The 19,400-nt window shown below is 38.9% G+C and overlaps 1 protein-coding gene across 1 annotated transcript in view; it reads left to right on the top strand.

Moving 5' to 3' along the window:
• LOC135587604 (uncharacterized) overlaps positions 1 to 19,400 on the top strand; it is a 105,704-nt gene that overhangs the window by 45,070 nt on the left and 41,234 nt on the right. The window contains exons 30-34 of the mRNA XM_065079193.1: positions 4,728 to 4,871; positions 4,978 to 5,271; positions 13,955 to 14,614; positions 14,702 to 14,890; positions 15,545 to 15,648. Of these exons, the coding sequence (XP_064935265.1) occupies positions 4,728 to 4,871; positions 4,978 to 5,271; positions 13,955 to 14,614; positions 14,702 to 14,890; positions 15,545 to 15,648 (1,391 nt within the window). The remainder of the gene's footprint in view (positions 1 to 4,727; positions 4,872 to 4,977; positions 5,272 to 13,954; positions 14,615 to 14,701; positions 14,891 to 15,544; positions 15,649 to 19,400) is intronic.

Below are 19,400 nucleotides of genomic sequence, written 5' to 3'. Positions count from 1 at the left end.
CTTAGTTACATTGCTCCATAACATTCTCCCCCATTTATTCCTTCGATGCCTTAGTCAAAGCCTCCTTGGACGTTGAAAATTAATCATCCTCAACAACAACATGCTTCTCAGCTTTTGTTGAGTCATCGACTACGATTCGCCCACTCTGCAACTCGTCGCTGAACTGATTCAGATGGGGAAGTTGGTTGAGTTGGAACACTTCTCGCTGAATCCTTCGGACCTTTTGGTTGGCAAGAGAAGAGCTCTCATGCTTGCGTTCAAGCCCCTTTGATATGTTACCTTGCAAGAGCTTGATTGTTGCTAGTTGGAGCTTATACTCCGGAAGTGTTGCTTGAACCTGAGTTGGGTTTTGTCCTTGTAAAGCACTTATATGATGGATTTGGGTATGTCTTTGGGATCGGCCACTCCCTAGTTGTGGTCAGAAAGGTGCTCTCCCCTTCCGTGCACAAGTTTGGTCAGTGCTCAGAAGACTCGCTATTGCTGTACCATGCCTCATCTTCTGATGTTCATGGCCTTCAGTTTCATGCTTTCTCAATCAAGTTCTTCTTGGGTAGTCGAGTCCCCCTTGGACTCGAGGTCGTTGCGATCCCTTGCCTCTACTAATCAGTTGCTTTTGCATACCTTGTGACTTAGGAAGTATTTCCCAATTGATCTTCTGCCAATCAAACTATAACTTTTTGGTGTGGTCACTGCAGCCTCTCGTTGCATGGACTTTACTAACTCTGATTCCTTGGTCGTTTGCTTGGCATTGACAATTGCTAGCTCGGTCTTGCCTCTTGAAAGCATTGAGATGCCCACGAGCAAAGATGAGCTCTAGAGCAATCTGTCGTCTAGCAGCTTGTTTGAGAGGTCCTAGAGATTCTCCCACCTCGAAAATGATGCCCAACGTGGATGGTTGACTATATTTTCGACTCCTTCATTGAGTTCAAACTACTATTCGACTTTACATCTTCGTAGAAAGGGCTTTGGCAACCAAGTTGTTGGCACATCGGCATATTCTTCAAGAGTGTCTGATGGACCTTTGCCTTGCATTGAGACCTTTTGACTCCAGCTGCATTACTATGAGATAAGTCAGGTCTTTCTGCCTTGATGCTTATATCACTTGCAAGAGTATATGTATGTCCTTCAAAGCTCTTTTCAAAAGTGTGACCATGTATTGAGAATCTGCATCGATCAGAATGAGAGAGTTTAGGAACTCCACCCCAAGAATGACTTGGAAATTGTCTAAGGGAAGCGTCATGAAGTTGGTGCTCCAGCTTCAATCTCCAATCTGGATGTTGACTACCTTCACCAATCCAAAAATAGGCTCCGCCTCCTAATTGACTGTTTTTATGTGGCTCGGACTCTTTGCTAGCTTCAATCCAAATTACTTTGTCTCTTAGTCTGCTATGAAGTTGTGTGGCTCTTGTGTCCATTAATGCGCAAGTTGCCTTCCTTTTCAGCTTGATATCCATGGAACATTAACAGGTTGTTATATGCCTTTGCCTCTTTCGGCAGTACCTTCGACTACCCCCCCCCACTCGACCTTTTAGTGCATTCAATAATTGCACCATCCCAATGTGAGATTGTTTTGATGATCCTTTGTCAATGCTTGATTCTAACAAACTCGAGCTTGAAGAGTTCAAGTTAGTCTTCTTCTTTGGCCTCCACTCAAGCTTCTCCCGGACTTCTCCATGTAATGCGTTCAGCAAATACACAACTCCCATACGAGGTTCTGGTGATGAGTTGTCGCTATTCGAACACAACTTGTTTGAGCTGAAAGATTTTGTCCTCTCTGAGCCCTTCTCCTCCGGTTGGAAAAAAGTCGTAAGGACATTGAGCGCCTCCTTTTGTTGTGAGAATTCAATCATTGAATGCTTTCCATTGCACAAGACATTTATCTGACTCTGGGATGTTCCATATAGATCCATGTCCTGTCAGAGCACCTTTCTTCTTTGAGTCATTGCATTTGGAAGCTTTTAGAGATCCCTTCTCCGATCAGTACTTCTTTCTCTCTCTTATCTTTAAATAGAAATCTGGGAGCCATTCTACTTCAATGATTGCATTTGCTAGCTTGCGAATATTTCAACAATACAACTACTGAGCCCACGGTTTTAGACTTTAAAGGAAGCAGAAAAGTTTGTCTTTCTCGAACATCTTTGGGATGTATAGCATCAGTGCAGAAACTTCTTTACATAATCCTTAATTGTTGAGGTTTGGCGAAGTTACTGCAAATTCTGTCGTGCTATGAACTTTGTGTTCTTTGGCATGAATTAAGTTTGCAATTCCCCCTTCAATGCATCCTAAGTGTCGATGTTACAGCGACCTTGCTGTATTTCTTCCTAATGTGTGTGCCACCATAGTTTTGCATCACCAATTAGATACCTTATTGCTAACGGCACTATGAAATCTTCTGATTTAGGTTGGGTCGCTCTAAAGTACTGTTCCATATTGATGAGAAGTTTTTTAGCTCATTGGCATCCCGAGCACCCCTGTAACTCTGTAGTTCGGGAGCCTTTACTCTCGATGAGAGGTGGCCGCAAGACATTCCTTCACTTGTATGCATAACTTGTATGAGTACCAACACGGAAGGATTGGAATACCATATCGTACCAGTGTTTCGAGCTTGGCTCGGTACGGTACGGTATCGTGTACCCAGCGGTATGCCAGGGCGTACCGAGCAGTACACCTAATTTAGGTGTAAAGTTTTTCGAAAATACCTAAAAATAAAAAAAAAGTTAGGATAGGGTTTTTAAGTTTAGCAAAATCAATGTAAATTAGGTAAGAATAGTATCATATATCTTTTTCGGGCTTTGAGGAATAATCTTGTGTAAGGTTCATATTTTAATCCGTCACAGATTGTCCTTCTGTAAATATTGAAATATTTACAGAAAAATCATTTGAATTGTTAGACTATTTTGTTACAATATAAACTCTAAAATTTAAGTGAATTAAATAATCATATATATAGATATACCTTATTGCTGATTTTACTATCAAAACGAACGACGAGCCTCCACGGTCCACGTATCGGTATGCTATTGGACAGGTACGTATCGCCCGTTATTCGAAACTGTATACCTTGTCGACATGTGAGTCGACAATTTCCTTGTTCTTGTAAGCATGGTTCGCATTACCGGTCCATACCGATGTATTGACCAGCTATCGGTACGGTACGTTCCGAGCTATACCAAGCGTACCGACATTTGGTATACTGGGGTGTATTGATGTACTGCCCATACCGGTCCGTTGTTGGACCGATATGTACCACCCATACCGAGTGGTACACTTCGGTACGTCAAACCTTGCTTGTAAGTATTGCATAGACTCTCTCGTGTCGTTTGTCAACTTTTTAACTTGGATCTTTAGTTGATCTAGGCCGGATTTTAACCCTTCTTGCATGGACTCAACCACCTTGAAGCACTCCCGGTTTCCATAGACCTCTACCAACTTTTGGTTGACAATATCTAGTCGTAGTTCCGACTTGACCATTCTTTCTTTGGTCCTTCTATGTCGTTCAGGTTGCCTTTTAACTTGTGCCACTTTTGCATGAGAGAACACTTTCTCCATTGGAACATCACTTCAAGTGCCATGCTCCTCTTGAGCGGTATGCATCAGTGCGTCAAACCTTGGTTTGCTTGACCCACTGTGATACCATTTTGTCATGTCCTTAGTTGGGATTGCCTAAGACGGGCAACACCCAAGAGATATTTATCCGTAAGAGTCAGCCTAGACCTTAATCTTGTGTAGTCCACAAAGGACCTACATAGAGAAGAAAAGGTTAGAAAGGCGAATGTTTGAAATTATCGTCGTCGCAACACGAAAAGGCAAGATAATCGGAATTGCAAACAACATAAAGCAACTGACTTTTGTTAGGCACAAAAGGCTATCGAAAATGGGCTAAACAAGCACACATAAAGGGATTCCAAAGGCAGATTTAGACCTAATCTTCACCTATCACTTTTGTCGAATGGAAAGCGGGCACACTAAAGACATTGCATCACCCCTTAGACATATAACCAAGTCCTCGTTTGTCTCAGTGCCTCCCAGGGGATTCTAAGGTGCTGAGACGACTGACGTTTTGTACCGCAAGGTCATCAGCTAGAAGTCATCCCGTGGCACATGATAATAGGGCTGTTTTGGCTATTTTCCCTTTTGTGTGGCACCACATAGCCATAATCGTTTTTGAGTTTTACATGATAGAAACACAAAACAAAAATGGGGCTGATGGCAGTACTTTTTGCCCTGTACATGCTGCCTTAAAGAAAACACTCGAAAACACCGAAAACCAACAGAAAACATGAAAGGAAAAGTGCTATGGACAAGCATCGAACACCTTGATTGCATTGCTCCATGGCAAAGTGGTGTGCTGATGTGGGGTTGATGTGGATAAGTTGCCCTTTGCTTCAACGGCGAGATTGGTGCTTCAACAGTTGATATTTGGCTTGGTTTTGATGAGCAGCATCTTTCTTCAATGATTGAGATTGAGTTTGACTTCACTTGACGATATTGTCCCTGATCAAATATTAATTCTTTCTTTCAACGGCTGAGATTGGTGCTTCAACGGTTGATGGAGTTAATACAATATATTCTCTTGCATTATTAACTGATATCTTGAGAAATACATTTAAATTGTTCAATTTTTAGCTTCTAACAATATTAAATACATCCTAAATCCAGTCACTGCTAAACAATTTACTTGATTTCACATTTTACTTGTTCTTTAAAGTGAAACTGTCTGAATGAAGGTAAAGGACATCAACTTGACAGTTGGTATCGGGATGAAGTCTGGTGAAACTATCATCCAAGATGTTGAAGGACTATCTGTAGTAATCCAGAGATCCCTGCGTGATTTGTTGCATCAAATTCCAAGCACAGAAGCTCTTATTAAGGTAATGTTGTGCGAATCCATTTAATGGTTTCAGTTACATTTCTTGAAAGCTCCCTTTTATTTGGTACGCTAACAACATCCTCTATTTTTTTTTATCATTTTTTCAGATACAAGTTCTAAAAGCTGCTTTGTCTAACCGAGAGTACGATGTAATTACAGAATGTGCATCATCTAACTTCTCTGAGACTCCACATGTTGTGCCTTCTCTGGAAAAAATATTTGGAACATCTGAAAATGATGTTTTGCTAACTTCAGCATCACCTTCAAGTGCTGTTGGGTTTCTCCAAGAACGCCAGCATAAAGGAACATGGATAACAATGAAAGTTTCAGTTGCCATAGATCTAGTTGAGCTCTTGTTGCATTCAGGGATGTCAAGAGATTCACCTTTAGCAAGTATTCAGGTGCTTTTTTTAATGAGGATGTTCTTATTGCTGATATTATTTTACTTAGCAATGTCTATTATTATTATCGCTATTATTGTTATGAAAGTGGATGTACCAGATTTGTCAGCCTCCTTCTCCCCCATGGTTGAATATCTCCTTTTGATTGTGAGACATGAACTAAACAGAGATTTATGGGGGAAAGTAAAAAAGATTTTGTCATATTTGTTCTTCTGTGCTGAGCTTTTAATTGTTGTAAGTGTATTTCTATTTGGAATTACCAGCCATGGTCCAAAATTTCTAGTTATATTGGTGAAACAGAATGTACTTATGCAGCAAGGTACCAGCATGCTGTCTCCACAGTATATCTAACAACCTCAACTTTGAACAAACTTTTCTATATGTCTTGGGATGTCCAACTGATATGCACTGGCTCGATGGGATTCTGATATCATTATTGATTAAGATTTTAGAACTTTTTATTAATACTAATAAGCAAGGCCTATTGTCTTGTATCGACCTCCCATATCACTCCCTGGCTGAACTGGTATGTATCAGTCGGTAGCCATGTATTGACTCAAAGAGGAAGGAGAAGAGGAAGAAACAACTGGTGGTGGAAGAAGAGGAAGGAGGGAAGTGGAGGAATGAAGAGCAAGAAAGTGGAAGTGGGGGAGGAAGATAAGGAAAATGGAGGAAGAGAAAGAAGGAAGAGGAAGGATGAAGAGGAGGCAATAAGGAAGACAAGAGGAGGAAGTGTATCTACAATTGATGGTAGATGGCGGACTGCAACAATCGACAGGAGCTGATCGTGGATGATGAGGGCGAACCATTTAGTAAGCAGTTTTTTTAATAAGTCAGATTGAAATGACGATCCATGTTGTATTGGTGTGTGTACTGGTACATGCTTGGACTGGGACATACCGCACACTTTGTATCGGTCTGGTCGGAATGATGTTTCATGCTAATAAGTGTGTGACATAGGGATCATGTCTTTAAAGAGTATATATATATATATATATATATATATATATATATATATATATATATATATATATATATATATATATATATATATATATATATATATATATATATATATATATATATATAGTGTAAAATGACATGGATTGGCATATACTACTGTGTTGTGTCGATCCCTATTAGCACATGGCTAGACCAATTTTTAGCTTATATCTGCCATCATTTGTTAATTTTTAGCACATGGCTATTTGGTGTGACATTTGTTGATTTCTTCTCTTTGGAATACAATCCATATAATATTTATGAGGAAATTGGGGAGCAATTCATCTCTCTTTGGAGGGGAATTTGGCCATATGAAACAGATGGCGTTGAAGGATGGGGAGGAAGGAAGAAGAGGAAGCAGTGGAGGAAGATGGGGAGAGGACAAAGAGGAAGGAAGAAAGGAGGTGGTGGTGGAAGAGGAAGGAAAGAATGGAGGAAGAGGAAGGTGGAAGAGTAAGGAGGTAGAGGAAGAGGAAGAGGAAGAGGAAGAGGAAGGAAGATGAGAAAATGGAGGAAGAAGGGGAGATAATGTACTCAAAATTGACTGCCGGTGATAGGTAGCGGGCAGTGACCAACTGCAGCAATGGTTGAGGCTTGTGTTGGGGAAGAGGGCTAGCAAACGCGAACCCTAAGCTTGAAATATGTTTCAACCATTAGGGTTAGGGCCAAGGTTCGCCGAACCGTACCGTACCGGCGTTTCGACGCCGGCTCGGTACGGTACGGTACGGCGTACCGAGCGGTATACCGAGGTGTACCGCTCGGTACACTTAATTTCACCGATTTATCCCTCCGAAAATACCTGAAAATTAAAAAAAAAGTTAGGATAGAGTTTTCAAGTTACAAATAAATATAGTAATAGTATAAGTTTAGCAAAATCAATGTAAATTAGATAAAAATAGCATCACATATCTTTTTCGGGCTTTGAGGTAGTCTTGTTCGAGGTTCGTATTTCAGCTCGTTATAGATTGAAATATCTATAGAAAAATCAGTTGAATTGTTAGACTATTTTGTTACAATATAAACTCTAAAATTCAAATGAATTAAATAATCATATATCTAGATATACCTGATTGTTAATTCTACCACCAAAACGAACGACGAGCCTCCACGGGTGGTGGATCGGGGTCCTCGATCCGATACATATCAATATGATACGTTTGTTGGACCCAATCATGAAATTGATCCCATGACATAGTGTATTGAGACACCGTATGCCATTGATGCATCAATGTGGTACTGATCGTAGATTGATCGTCATAAATCATATTTGTCCGAGGCAGCTCTTGAGGCATATATTGGTGTTGTTCTGTATCATGCTGTTGCTCAGAGAAGGATGACCAACTATCACCATATTGTTGTTGCCCATATGATTCTTCATAATACGATGGCTGTGAATACGATGAGTCTCTTTCTGTGTCTATATCATGTATGCTCTGTCGCATTTGTTCATATTCATCCACTGCCTTCCCCTTCCCCTTCTCCTTTCCCTTCCGCGCATAAACTTGACCAGTACCTTGTCGAGTTCCATGATCTGAATCTTGAGTGGCATGTGTAAAATATTGCTCCTCAGTCCATTCACCACCCTCAAGTTGTGCAGACGAGACCAACGACTGCCCGGTATCACCGCCATCATCTGTTGAGGCACTGCTGTCCGTGTTGCTGTCATGTCTCTGGACCGAACGAGAAAGAGAATGTGATTGTGAAGGTGTCTCGTCGCCCGACTCGATTCTTTCCAACGATGCAACTGATGCTATTGCCTTCCCCTTTGCCTTTGCACGTTGGGCGGACGAGTGTGACCGTTGGGTATCGGTAGTTCCTCGAGCAGTTTGACTCATACCATGTTGTAATCGAGGGGGATTTTCTACCTGTTGGGGTTGTGCTTCTTCTTCTTCTATTGCCTCGGTGATAAAACGTGAAGGACGCTGAGGATCTCCCGCCTCATCAAGTAGAGGATCCTCTTGGTTCTCTGCTGCTTCAACCCAATCTAACATTGGCTCTGAATCTTCGTTGTAGAATTGGAGGTCAATGGGATCAATATCTGGTTCCTCTGGCTCCTTATCCAACTCAGCACATCGTAATTTTAGCCGCATATTATAATGGACATATACTAGTTTCTCTAATCGTCTGTAGGAGAGTCTGTTGCGGACTTTCGTATGAATCAACGCAAACGTTGACCAATTACGTTCGCAACCACTAGATGTTGTTGTCTGTGAAAGTACACGAACGGCAACCTTCCTTAAATGTGGTGCATCGCCTCCAAATTGTAACCACCACTCGACTGCAAAAAGATATAAATAAGATTTTATTAGCATAACAAATAATTAACATTAAATATAATTGATAATCAATATGCATAACTTTTCCTCACCAGGATCCATAGTGTAACGGCATGATATAGCTACAACGTCGGAGAATGAACCAACTGTTTCTCGAAATAATCGACCCTCCATAAGAGCATCGGCTGCCTCGGTAGTGTTTGGCAAGAGTCGATATATAACATTTCGTAGTGTCGTTAGGAAATTATTTTGCGTTCCGAGAGCATATCGATATTGAATTGCCGGGTTTAGATAATACGCTGCAAAACATAATTTTGTTAGTATGATAATTTATTATCTAAATAATAATAAATTAAGTATTTTTGAATTTGAATTTACCTGCATTATGGATATCTTGATCCATATGAACTTCGGTCCGACGATCAATGATTCGTACGTATTGGTCGGCCTTAAAATCATCTTTGAATGCTTTCCTGACCTCCTCTCTTGCTGAAATCAGCATATATTTAAGATACGGCATTTGTGGACGCTTGTCCATATCGACCTTACGGAGGATAATATAAAGTGGTTCCACACCTTTTATGATTTCTACTATAGTCTCCCAAAATCTAGATGAAAGAATGGCCTTTTCTATCTTCTTTCCATCACTCAATTTCGAATATCTGGATTCAGACCACTCTTGTGAGCTAGCCATTGCCTTCAAGCCATGTCTTTTTTGCTGTAATGATTTTAATGCAATAAAATTTGTAGCAAACCGAGTAATTCCAAGTCGAAGTATCTCACCATTTACATACTTTTGCATTAATGCGTGGACCCAATGATGATTATATATAAACTTTGTAATTGATTGTGCTCGAGCTACACATTTCTTGACCGTATCCAACTCACCAATATCCTTTAGCATTAGATCTATGCAATGAGCTGCACATGGAGTCCAAAACAAAGTTTTTCTTTTTTCCATCAATTGCAAACCGGCTTTTTTGAAATTCGCTCCATTGTCGGTTATTATTTGGACAACATACTGTGGTCCAATCTCCTCTACCATAGTGTCCATCAAGCTCTCAATGTAGTTTGCATCTTGGATCTTTTCAGAAACATTAACGGACTTATGAAACACCACTCTTCTATTGCAATAAACAAGAAAGTTGATGATACTCATTCTTGTTGGTCCTGTCCAACTGTCACACATCAATGTCACCCCATATTCATCCCATTGCCTCTTGAAGGATTTGATCCAATCCTTTAGTTCTGCCACCTCCTCATCTAAGTACACGCCGTGAATCTCCTTCGGTGTTGGAGGTTGGATCCCCGTGCCAGACTTTTGAATAGAGGAGATCATGCTCTGATAATATGGACCTTGGGCTGTGTTGGCTGGAATCCTATGAAAGTTGAACCATTTTGAGATTGCCTTCCCAATATCCCGTTTTTTTTCTTTTGTATATGCATCGTCAATCCGTGTCTGTTTCGCTGTTTGTGGGGGATAGGCTTGCGGATCAATATCAACAATATCTGGTGCGGACCTCCTGCCAAGACCTCTCATAAAACCACGGAGTCCACCATACCTCATGCTACTAGTTCGGCCTAACTGAGAAGGAGCAGTTGGTTGCCTCATGCTGGTTGACCTCTGGATTCCACTACCACTACCATGCTCTAATTGTGAGTCAGGTCGTCGATGCCTCATTGCTTCATCGATCGTATGCTGATGCTCCAATGATGCACGAATCCCAGCTGTGAGATCCGGGTCGACTTCATCGCCGCAACCCTCATACTGATCATAAACTGGTTCCTGTGTAGCCCTATGATATTCTTCCTCAACTCTTGCCTTCTTTTTTAATGCATCTTCCTTTGCTTGTTTCATCTTGCTTTGAAATAATTTACGGATCTCCGTTGGAACCTTCTTGCATTTTGCAACGTCAGGATACCCACCAGCCAAATGCATTTTTACTCGAGTTATTCCTCCACCTTTACCAGTGTAGTCACAATAAATACATTGCCAATGATGACGGTTTCCATCTAGCTTTCGGGCATGAACCCATGCATCATCGTGTGACTGTTCCTTTGGTGCCATGATCCTATCAAATTTAAATCAAATAAACTATAAAGTATAAACATATTAAATTGACCAAATATCGATCATAAATCACTAATCACAATATTAAGTAATTTTATTAAAACATAACTAATCATATTTTATTATCATAAATATGTTACGTGCATAAAAGAAGTATTAAAATCATTAGATACACTAATTATGTGATTAATATAGTTAATTTTTCACTAATTATTTCTCTTTCAACATTATAAACATGGCAAATACTCTAATAGATATTAAAGATATTGGATTCACATAAAATCGAATAAATTTTGATTAAATCATCGTAAAAATAACTAATTACAGTATTAAATAACTTTAATAAAACATAATTAAACTTATTTTACCATCATATATATGTTAAACACATAAAAGAAACATTAAATATGTAATTTTAATCCAATATGATTCAAAATTCAAATTATGATAAACTTATCATTTATCTACACTAATCATTTACTTCTCTTTCACCACTATAAACATGACAAATACCCTAATAGGTATTAAAGACATTAAATTGATATAAAATCAAACAAATTTCGATTAAATCATCATTAAAATAACTAATCGCAGCATTAAATAACTTAATTACTCTCTAATTAAAGAAAACGAATACATACCTCTTGATTAGAAAGTTCTTCCTCTTAATCTTCCCAAATTTACCTCGATTGAATTCACAAATCGTTGTTTTATAGAGTTTATGAGAGAAAAGAAATGTTTGAGAGAGAGTTTAAGAGAGTATAATGAAATAGGGGAGAGAAGATTAGTTTAAATAGGAGGAGAAAGGGCTCCAACGGTCAATTTGACCGTTGGAGCACTGTAGCACTGCTACAGTGTGGTAACGGTCGATTTCGACCGTTACCGAGTGGTATCAGGCGGTAACGGTCGAAATCGACCGTTACCGAATGGTACCGGGCGGTAACGGTCGAAATTTCGACCGTTACCGCCCGATATATACTTTTTTTGGTGTACCGCCCGGTAGAGGGCGGTCCGCGTACCGGTCGCCTCTCGGACCGGTACGTACCGCCCGTACCGGGTGGTACACATCGGTATGGCGAACCTTGGTTAGGGCTAGCAAACCCTAACCCTTAAAGGCACTAGAGCAAATGGTTCAACCATTATACCTAGTGTACCACCCGATTTACCCTGGTCTGCGTACTGGTAGGCTATTAGGTTGGTAAATCAAGCAGTATTGCAAACCTTGGTTTTCGTTACTATCTATTGTTGGATGTTGTATGATACATCCACCTTCGAAAAATGATTTTGATTTAGAAGCTGTGCATAGAGCTTTCCAAGCCTTCAAAGATCTTGGTTTTGAAGGCTTGTGATGATTGCAGAAGATTAACATTTTGGTTTTGAGTTGTTTCTTTTTTTCTCTTCTATGTTTTTGGGAAGTGGAGGGGAGTTCATACGGCATGGTAGGCAATATCAATGACAACATGCAGTACTGTGATACTGTCTTATCTCATTGGAGATAGCTACATGGATCTTTTTCGCTAGCAGGCTTTGTTTAGTGCAATCCTGAGATAAATTATTATTTGTCATATCTGTTCTCTAAATGTATATAGTAAAATTTTCTTAGATTTTTTATAGTTCTTGGAGTAGACACACATGGGGCATGTATAGATTTTCTTTAAGCAACTCCCAACCATCTTACATGGTTTTCCTCATTTTATGTTCTATTGGAGCTATACCTAATTATTCATGACTGAATACATTTCTTATCTCTTTCTAGTCACCATACTTATCTAGCTCAATTTTCTATCATGCATCTCTTTTGCACATATTATTTTCTAATTGCATACCACTTTAAAAGTTTTAAACCACTAAAGTATAATCTATAGCAAATATTGCAATCTCATAATGGGGTACTACACGATCCATGGTTGAACTAGTACGTAGCGACTAGTATTGATGAACTGACACATGATATACCGGTATGTATCAAAGACTCGAAGAGGAAGAGGTTGGATTGGACAAAGAGAAAGAATAGGAAGAAGGGGAGGAAGAGGAGGTGAGTAACATATCAATTCGGTAGTTGACAGCGGATGATGGCAGCGAGTTCCTTGCTTGTTGAGAGGCTGGCACATTGTCACGTATAGTTTGTAGGGAAGATGTTTGATGCAATGTTCATGCTTTCCGGTATGTTCATGCCTTGGGTAGCATGTAAGGGGCTTGTAGTAGGCTTGGCAGTCCTATTTTAGTTGGGTTTTATGGCCTTTTTGGCTTGTAAGCGTAGCTTATGTGCGATCATTGTACAAAGGGAAAACTGTCAAAAATAGAGCTTCCAACCTGTAGTGTTTTTCAAAAGTGGAAAGCAACCAAAAATGCCAATCATCTCCATACCTTGGAGTTGCATGGGTGGCACGTGGCTGGATATGTCTTCAGGGTAATGTCGTGGGTTGATTTGTCACATTGTTCTGTAGTGATGTTGCATGCACACTTGTTCGTGGAGACTCTTTCACTTTGTGGATTGTGTTGCACCCTTACTTGCACAATCGTTTAGACTTTAGAGTTTGCAAAATCCATCTTTGTATTTGTATTGCCAAGTGTTTGCTAAAATTTCTAATTGTTGGATCATGAGTGCACACTTCTACTATCCTGATTTCTCTTTTGTAGGTCCTTAAGGACCCTACGAGGTTATGAAGAGGTTGACCCTTTGTAGATGGACACACAAGGGTGCCATATGGCTTAGACAAAACTAGTTAAGCCCGTAACCATGCCTATGACTCACGATTAGGGTTATGGGTTTTTTTTTAATTCGGACTGAACCGGAACGCTTGAAATGGGTCGGTTTCGCAGACAGATTCACGTCCATAGTGGTAATTGATCTGTAGTATACACAACAATTACACTACTTATAATGTTGCCCTTCTTCACTGTAAATATATTTCTTTTACCATGTAAAGTAAGTCTTTGCAGTTTGCAGAGGGCAAAAAGCTTTATTCTAAATGCTTGAAAGTACCTTTTTCTCCTTATGCTTGTGGATTTCTTTTGTGTGTCTAAGATTGGATTTTATAGTCAATTTATCTACCTGTAGGCTCTTGGATATGTTTACTTGTAGCACCAAGGTGTTTTATTTGGTTGTGCCATTTTTGGATAATTTTCTCTTTACTTTGGGCATTATTTTTGAATCAAATTTGGGGTTCTTTTCACTCTGTTAATGGGAGCTAATTGGCTTCACATGGTGTTTGAAAGAACACTGGCTTATACTGTAGTCATGTGCAAGCTGTATCTGTAGCTATATAATTTAGGAGTGTCAGATTCTTTTAGCTACTGCCTTTTGATTATCAGAATAATCTGACCATTGCAGGCAAGTGGAGCTTGGCTTCTGTACAAATCTAATGCATCAGAGGAGAGTTTTATTTTTGCAACCCTTAAAGGGTTCTCTGTCACTGATGAGCGTGAAGGAGTCAAGGAAGAATTCAGGCTTGCCATAGGAAAGTCTCGGACAATTGAATACACATCTTTTGACAATGGTGATGATGATGATATTCGGTCATTGGTTGATAATGGAGGAGAAAAAGTAAAAGAGAGAGATGATTTAGAACCAGTGCCTTCTATGCTTATTTTTGATGCCACCTTAATGAAGTCCTCAACAAGTGTATCTTTCTATATCCAGAGACCAAAGCTTCTTGTCGCTCTTGACTTCTTACTAGCTGTTACTGAGTTCTTTGCTCCTTCAGTTCGCAACATGCTGTCAAATGAGGAAGATGCAGGTCCTTTAAATATGGCAGGAACTATTATTCTTGATCATCCGATTTATACTCAACCATTACATTCATATTCCCTGTCACCTCAGAAACCCTTGATTGTTGATGATGAAAGGTTTGACCATTTCATATATGATGGAAAAGGTGGCAACTTATTTTTAAATGATAGAGCAGGGAAAGTTCTCTCATACCCTAGCCCTGAAGTTATCATTTTTGTGGGATGTGGCAAGAGACTACAATTCAAAAATGTCACTATAATGGTACTCTCATCCGCCAATTAGAGGTTTCCTATTTTATATATTTCTCTTTTGTCTAGGTATGGATCTAATTGATTTGTTTTGCAATAGAATGGTGAGTATTTGGATTCTTCTATATGCCTTGGAGCCAATAGCAGCTATTCAGCTTCGGCAGATGACAGTGTCTTCCTTGAAAGATGGAATGAAGGTGATTCTATAGATTCTCACGAGGAAACGGTGGTCAGTGAAGTTCTTAAACCTGTTGCCAGTGGGTCAACAGAAATCATCATTGACCTCCAGGTAAACACCTTCGCATATATCTCCCCTTGATATTAAGAAGATTCTATCTTAACATACAATTATTTCTATGTATGGATTTTTTTATTTGTAAGAATTACGTCTGTAATTCATTTGAGTTTCTTTGTACATGGCCATTCTTTATCATTTTCCATAACTTGCCTCTTCTTCCTATTATGTTTGGCTTCTCGGTGAAAGTTGTGTTAAAACTTAAAAGATGTACAACTGCTTGCAACACAAACTTCTGTTATTCAAATTTAACTACTTTAATAGTTGCTCTTCAACTGCCAAGCAGCTGCAGAATGCTGAAGTCAATATAGTTTTCCTTGAATGTAATACTGTGTATATTTTCTACCTGATCCGGAGATTGAAATCTTGATTTTCATTGGAACAGATTCATTTATGTGAATGTAGAATATTTCTTAATTGATTTCATATTTTAAAGTGTTTTTTTCTGCAACAGATCTTTGATTGTCCAAGAACTAAAAGTACATAGGTGAATAGTCTGTTTGCTAAATTTGTCATTGGATTTGTTGATGACACCGAGAAATTGAAACATTCTGGTGCTTGGATATGAATTTCAGATGCAAAATATCCCTATATGCTTTTTTTGGACATATCCTGATCCCTTGTAATGAAAAATATTTTTTCCCCTAGGCTATTGGGCCAGAACTCACATTCTATAGCACCTCAAAAGATGTTGGTGAATCATTGATCCTGTCAAAGAAAGTTATTCATGCCAATTTGGATATACTTTGCAGGTATGCCATTCAGATGTATATATATGATATATCTATTGTTGAATATAGTTCTCGATTAAACTTTAACAGATGTTACCCATTGTCGCCTATACTGTGTTGCTAGATATCCAGATCAAATAATGAGACTTCTTCAGCAAGTGCTAAATGTGTACTTTTTTTAACCTAATGGGACAATTATTACTACAAAACAAAAGAAATTCATAGTTTAGCCTTTATATAGGATCTACTAAGTGCAGAAAATGTGAAAGTGTGATTATGCTATTGTGACTATGGAATTTTGCAATGTATTCTCCCTGGTAACTGTCCTATGATTCTTTCCTACTAGTCTTGATGTTACTACCTTCACATGACACTTATGTAGCATGCGTCCAGTTTATGCTTTGGATGGACCAGTTCATTACTAAAATACTGTGGCATATTGTTGTGTCGGTACACCCCTGTACCAATTGATACAGAATGGCCAAACCCAATAAAAATAGTTCTTTAATGTTTTTCACACTAAATTTAAGGTTAACAACTTGTAAATAAACAAAAAATTGGTTTAAAATTTCACTGAGTAATGAATCCGTACATGTTTTAATCATTTATTGTAAATTGTATATGAAGAAAACATGTATGGAATGGTTTTAAGTTCTATACATGTGCAAATTAATGTCATATTTAAAAAGTGCATACTACCATAAAAATGACCTCCTTGAGTCTATGGGATGATGATTCAAGATTCTTGATGCAACTCAATTGTAGATTAAGATTATAATTTTAAAGGATTATTCATGAAATTGTTCCCACAGGCATATGATACCAGTATATGGTGTTATTGATAAATAACATGGTTGTAGTTGTAGTCTCATTATCAACAGTAACCATTGTGGTAGTATGCATTGAGGCAAATATGATTGTGGCATGTGCAGCTACACTGTTTATAATATACTGAAATTGCAGTTGTCATCACATTACTGGTGGTGAGCTGTACGAATATTATATTTCTGAAGACCAACCATCACCATGATGTTCTTGACCATGGGATCTGTGTTTGTAAGAAGGCTGTGACAATGAGGAATCCTGTCTAGTTCAATATTTTGGAAGCATTCTTTCATCTCCTCAAAGTCATTGATTTCCATCTCTTTACCCCTATCCTTGTGAACATAAACAATTATCGTGGATCCACATGCATCATGATCTTCAACCTAGTAGCATGTTTGAAATACTGTTCCTCTATATACGCTTCATCTATTTGTTTGTATAGTGGGAATGTAATACCCTTGGCCACCGTCACTAATAGAAGCACTGTATCCATGGCATTGCCATCTTCGTGGACCTCGAGAAGTGCATAGCCCAAGGTAAGGAAAATGTCTTGTTATACCATTGGCTACCATCACTAATTGAAGCACTGCTATCCTGACTAAACTTTTTTCTTATGGATTGCTTCCAACATATTAATGACTGTCATGAATTACCTTTTCCCTTATCGCGATTGCTGGATTACGAACTTTGATGTAATCTTGAATCCTTGATCTCATCGATGGAGGATTGATTGACAATGGTCATATCACATCTTAATATTAGACTCTCTCTTTCTCATAGCAAGCAACTTCATCTTGTGACCTCTTCGATCCTCTGCCTCAATTGCTACTGATTTGGAAGGAGATGGAAGTGGTGGGTCTCTTGCTTCATCCAAAAGTTGCTCACTTGGTTTTTTTCTTTATGTCAATAGCCAATCTTTCATTGGATTGGATTCATCGTGATAAAATTTCAAATCAAATGGATATAACTTGGGCTCCACTTTTTGCTTAAATAACTCATGATAATGCAACGTCAGATGCATGTTATAATGAACATATATAAGTTTCTCCAAGCATCTTTATAAAATCCGATTGCGAACTTTAGTATGGATCAAGGAGAATATGGATTAATGATACTTGTATTTGTTGGATGAAATGGTCTATGATAGGACCCTTTATGTTATCTTCCTTAAGTGCAATGCAAATCTTCCATATTTTGGCCTCCACTTAACTACAAAAGGACTATTAAACAATCTTCTTTGATTGACTATTGAATTGGGGTGAATAAGGCAAAATTTAGTTGTGACGTGTGTTTATGATCTTTGTTATATAGACATAAAACAATGATATTTTTGCTAAATGTATTGAAATCATCTTGAAATAGACAATCCTAAATTAACATACATAAATAAGTAATTGATCATTAATAAATGCTAATAATATCATTGCACTTGATTCGTCTGTTTCCACCTTTTATTATCACTTACAAAGTGGGTGCAAAAGTTCATCATTAGCGGCAAGGTTGTTCTGGTATTGGTACGCTGGATTGCATAATAATTTACATGATGAATACAACACATTTATTGGCTTAAAATGTGCATATACTAATTCTTAGTTCATAAACAATGCAATCAAAATATTTTTTAGTAACCATATGAAGATCTATGGACATTTGAGCATTCCATCTTTGAGCAGTGGAATGGAAATATGATGTATATTTCATATACATAGCTCATTTTGGCCTCTGTCTGTATTAAATCATCGCAAGACTACATATAATGGCTCCATAGAGGATCTTGCTTAGATCTATGTAAATTTTACCAAGATCTATGGATTCTATGCTTAAGTGATTTAAAAAGGCGCTCGGGCACTCGCCTAGCCTCGCCTCGCCCGAGCGCCTCGCTTCATTTCCAGGTGGCGCGCTTCAAAGAGGCGCTGCCTAGGCACTCGCCCGAGCCCGGGCGCCGAGCGCTTCGGGCGAGCGCCTGGGTTAAACCAGGCGATCGAACCAGTGGTTTAGGTCTGGTTCGGTCTCCGATGCTTTAGTTGGTTCAATCGAACCATCTAAATCATCGATATCAGTGCGACTTCCCTAACCCTAACCCTACTCGCCGTTCACGCTACTCGCTATCGCTGTTGCTCCCGCTGCTCGTTGCAGTCGCTGCTACTGTTGCCGCTCGCCGCTCTTGCTACCATTGCTGCTGCTCACTTTTACCGCTACCGCTGCCACTGTCGTCGCTCGTCGCTCCCCACTCCCGCTGCTCGCTGCTGTCGTCGCTCGCCACTCCCGCTGCTCGCTGCTACCGCTGCCACTGTCGTCGCTTGCCGTTGCCGCTACTATTGCCGCTCCCGCTTTCTCAACGCCCTCGGTCTTCCCTTACACTCTTCTCTTCTCTTTCGTTTCTCCTCTTTCGAAATCGAAAGTATACTGTTAATTGTATACAATATAACATTATTATTTTGATTTTAATACTATTAATTTTTATTTATTTGAAATTATTGTTAGGTTTTAGGATAAATGACAAGTGTACAGAGTAACTCAATAGAGTTTCCAATGACATCAAAAAAAGATCCTGCATGGAAGTATAGTTATCTGAAGGATCCGAAAGATCCTAATGTAGTGACTTGCATGTTCTACGATAAGACTACCAGAGGTGGTATTTTTCGTGCAAAACAACATCTGGTAGGAAATTTCAAGAATGCAGCAGCTTGCAAAAAGTGTTCACCTAAGGTAAAAGAATACTTGCTGAGTTATATGAATGAAAAGAATACGCAAAAGAATAAATCTTACGGGAATTTACCATAAGGCAATGTTGAACATCTCAGGGATGAAGAAGAAGATTATTCTATGAGTATTAACCCAAGTGGGAAAAAAGTATACGATAAAAAAGAAAAGATGTTATGAGTACTAAGAAGGGTAAAATATGATCGATGAATCTATATATGTTTTAAGGATCATAGAAGCAACAA

This window comes from Musa acuminata, chromosome BXJ1-8, assembly GCF_036884655.1.
Source record: "Musa acuminata AAA Group cultivar baxijiao chromosome BXJ1-8, Cavendish_Baxijiao_AAA, whole genome shotgun sequence".
In the NCBI taxonomy this organism is placed as follows: domain Eukaryota; kingdom Viridiplantae; phylum Streptophyta; class Magnoliopsida; order Zingiberales; family Musaceae; genus Musa; species Musa acuminata.
Note: the sequence above shows the minus strand (reverse complement) of the source record. Positions and strands in the feature narration are given on the sequence as shown.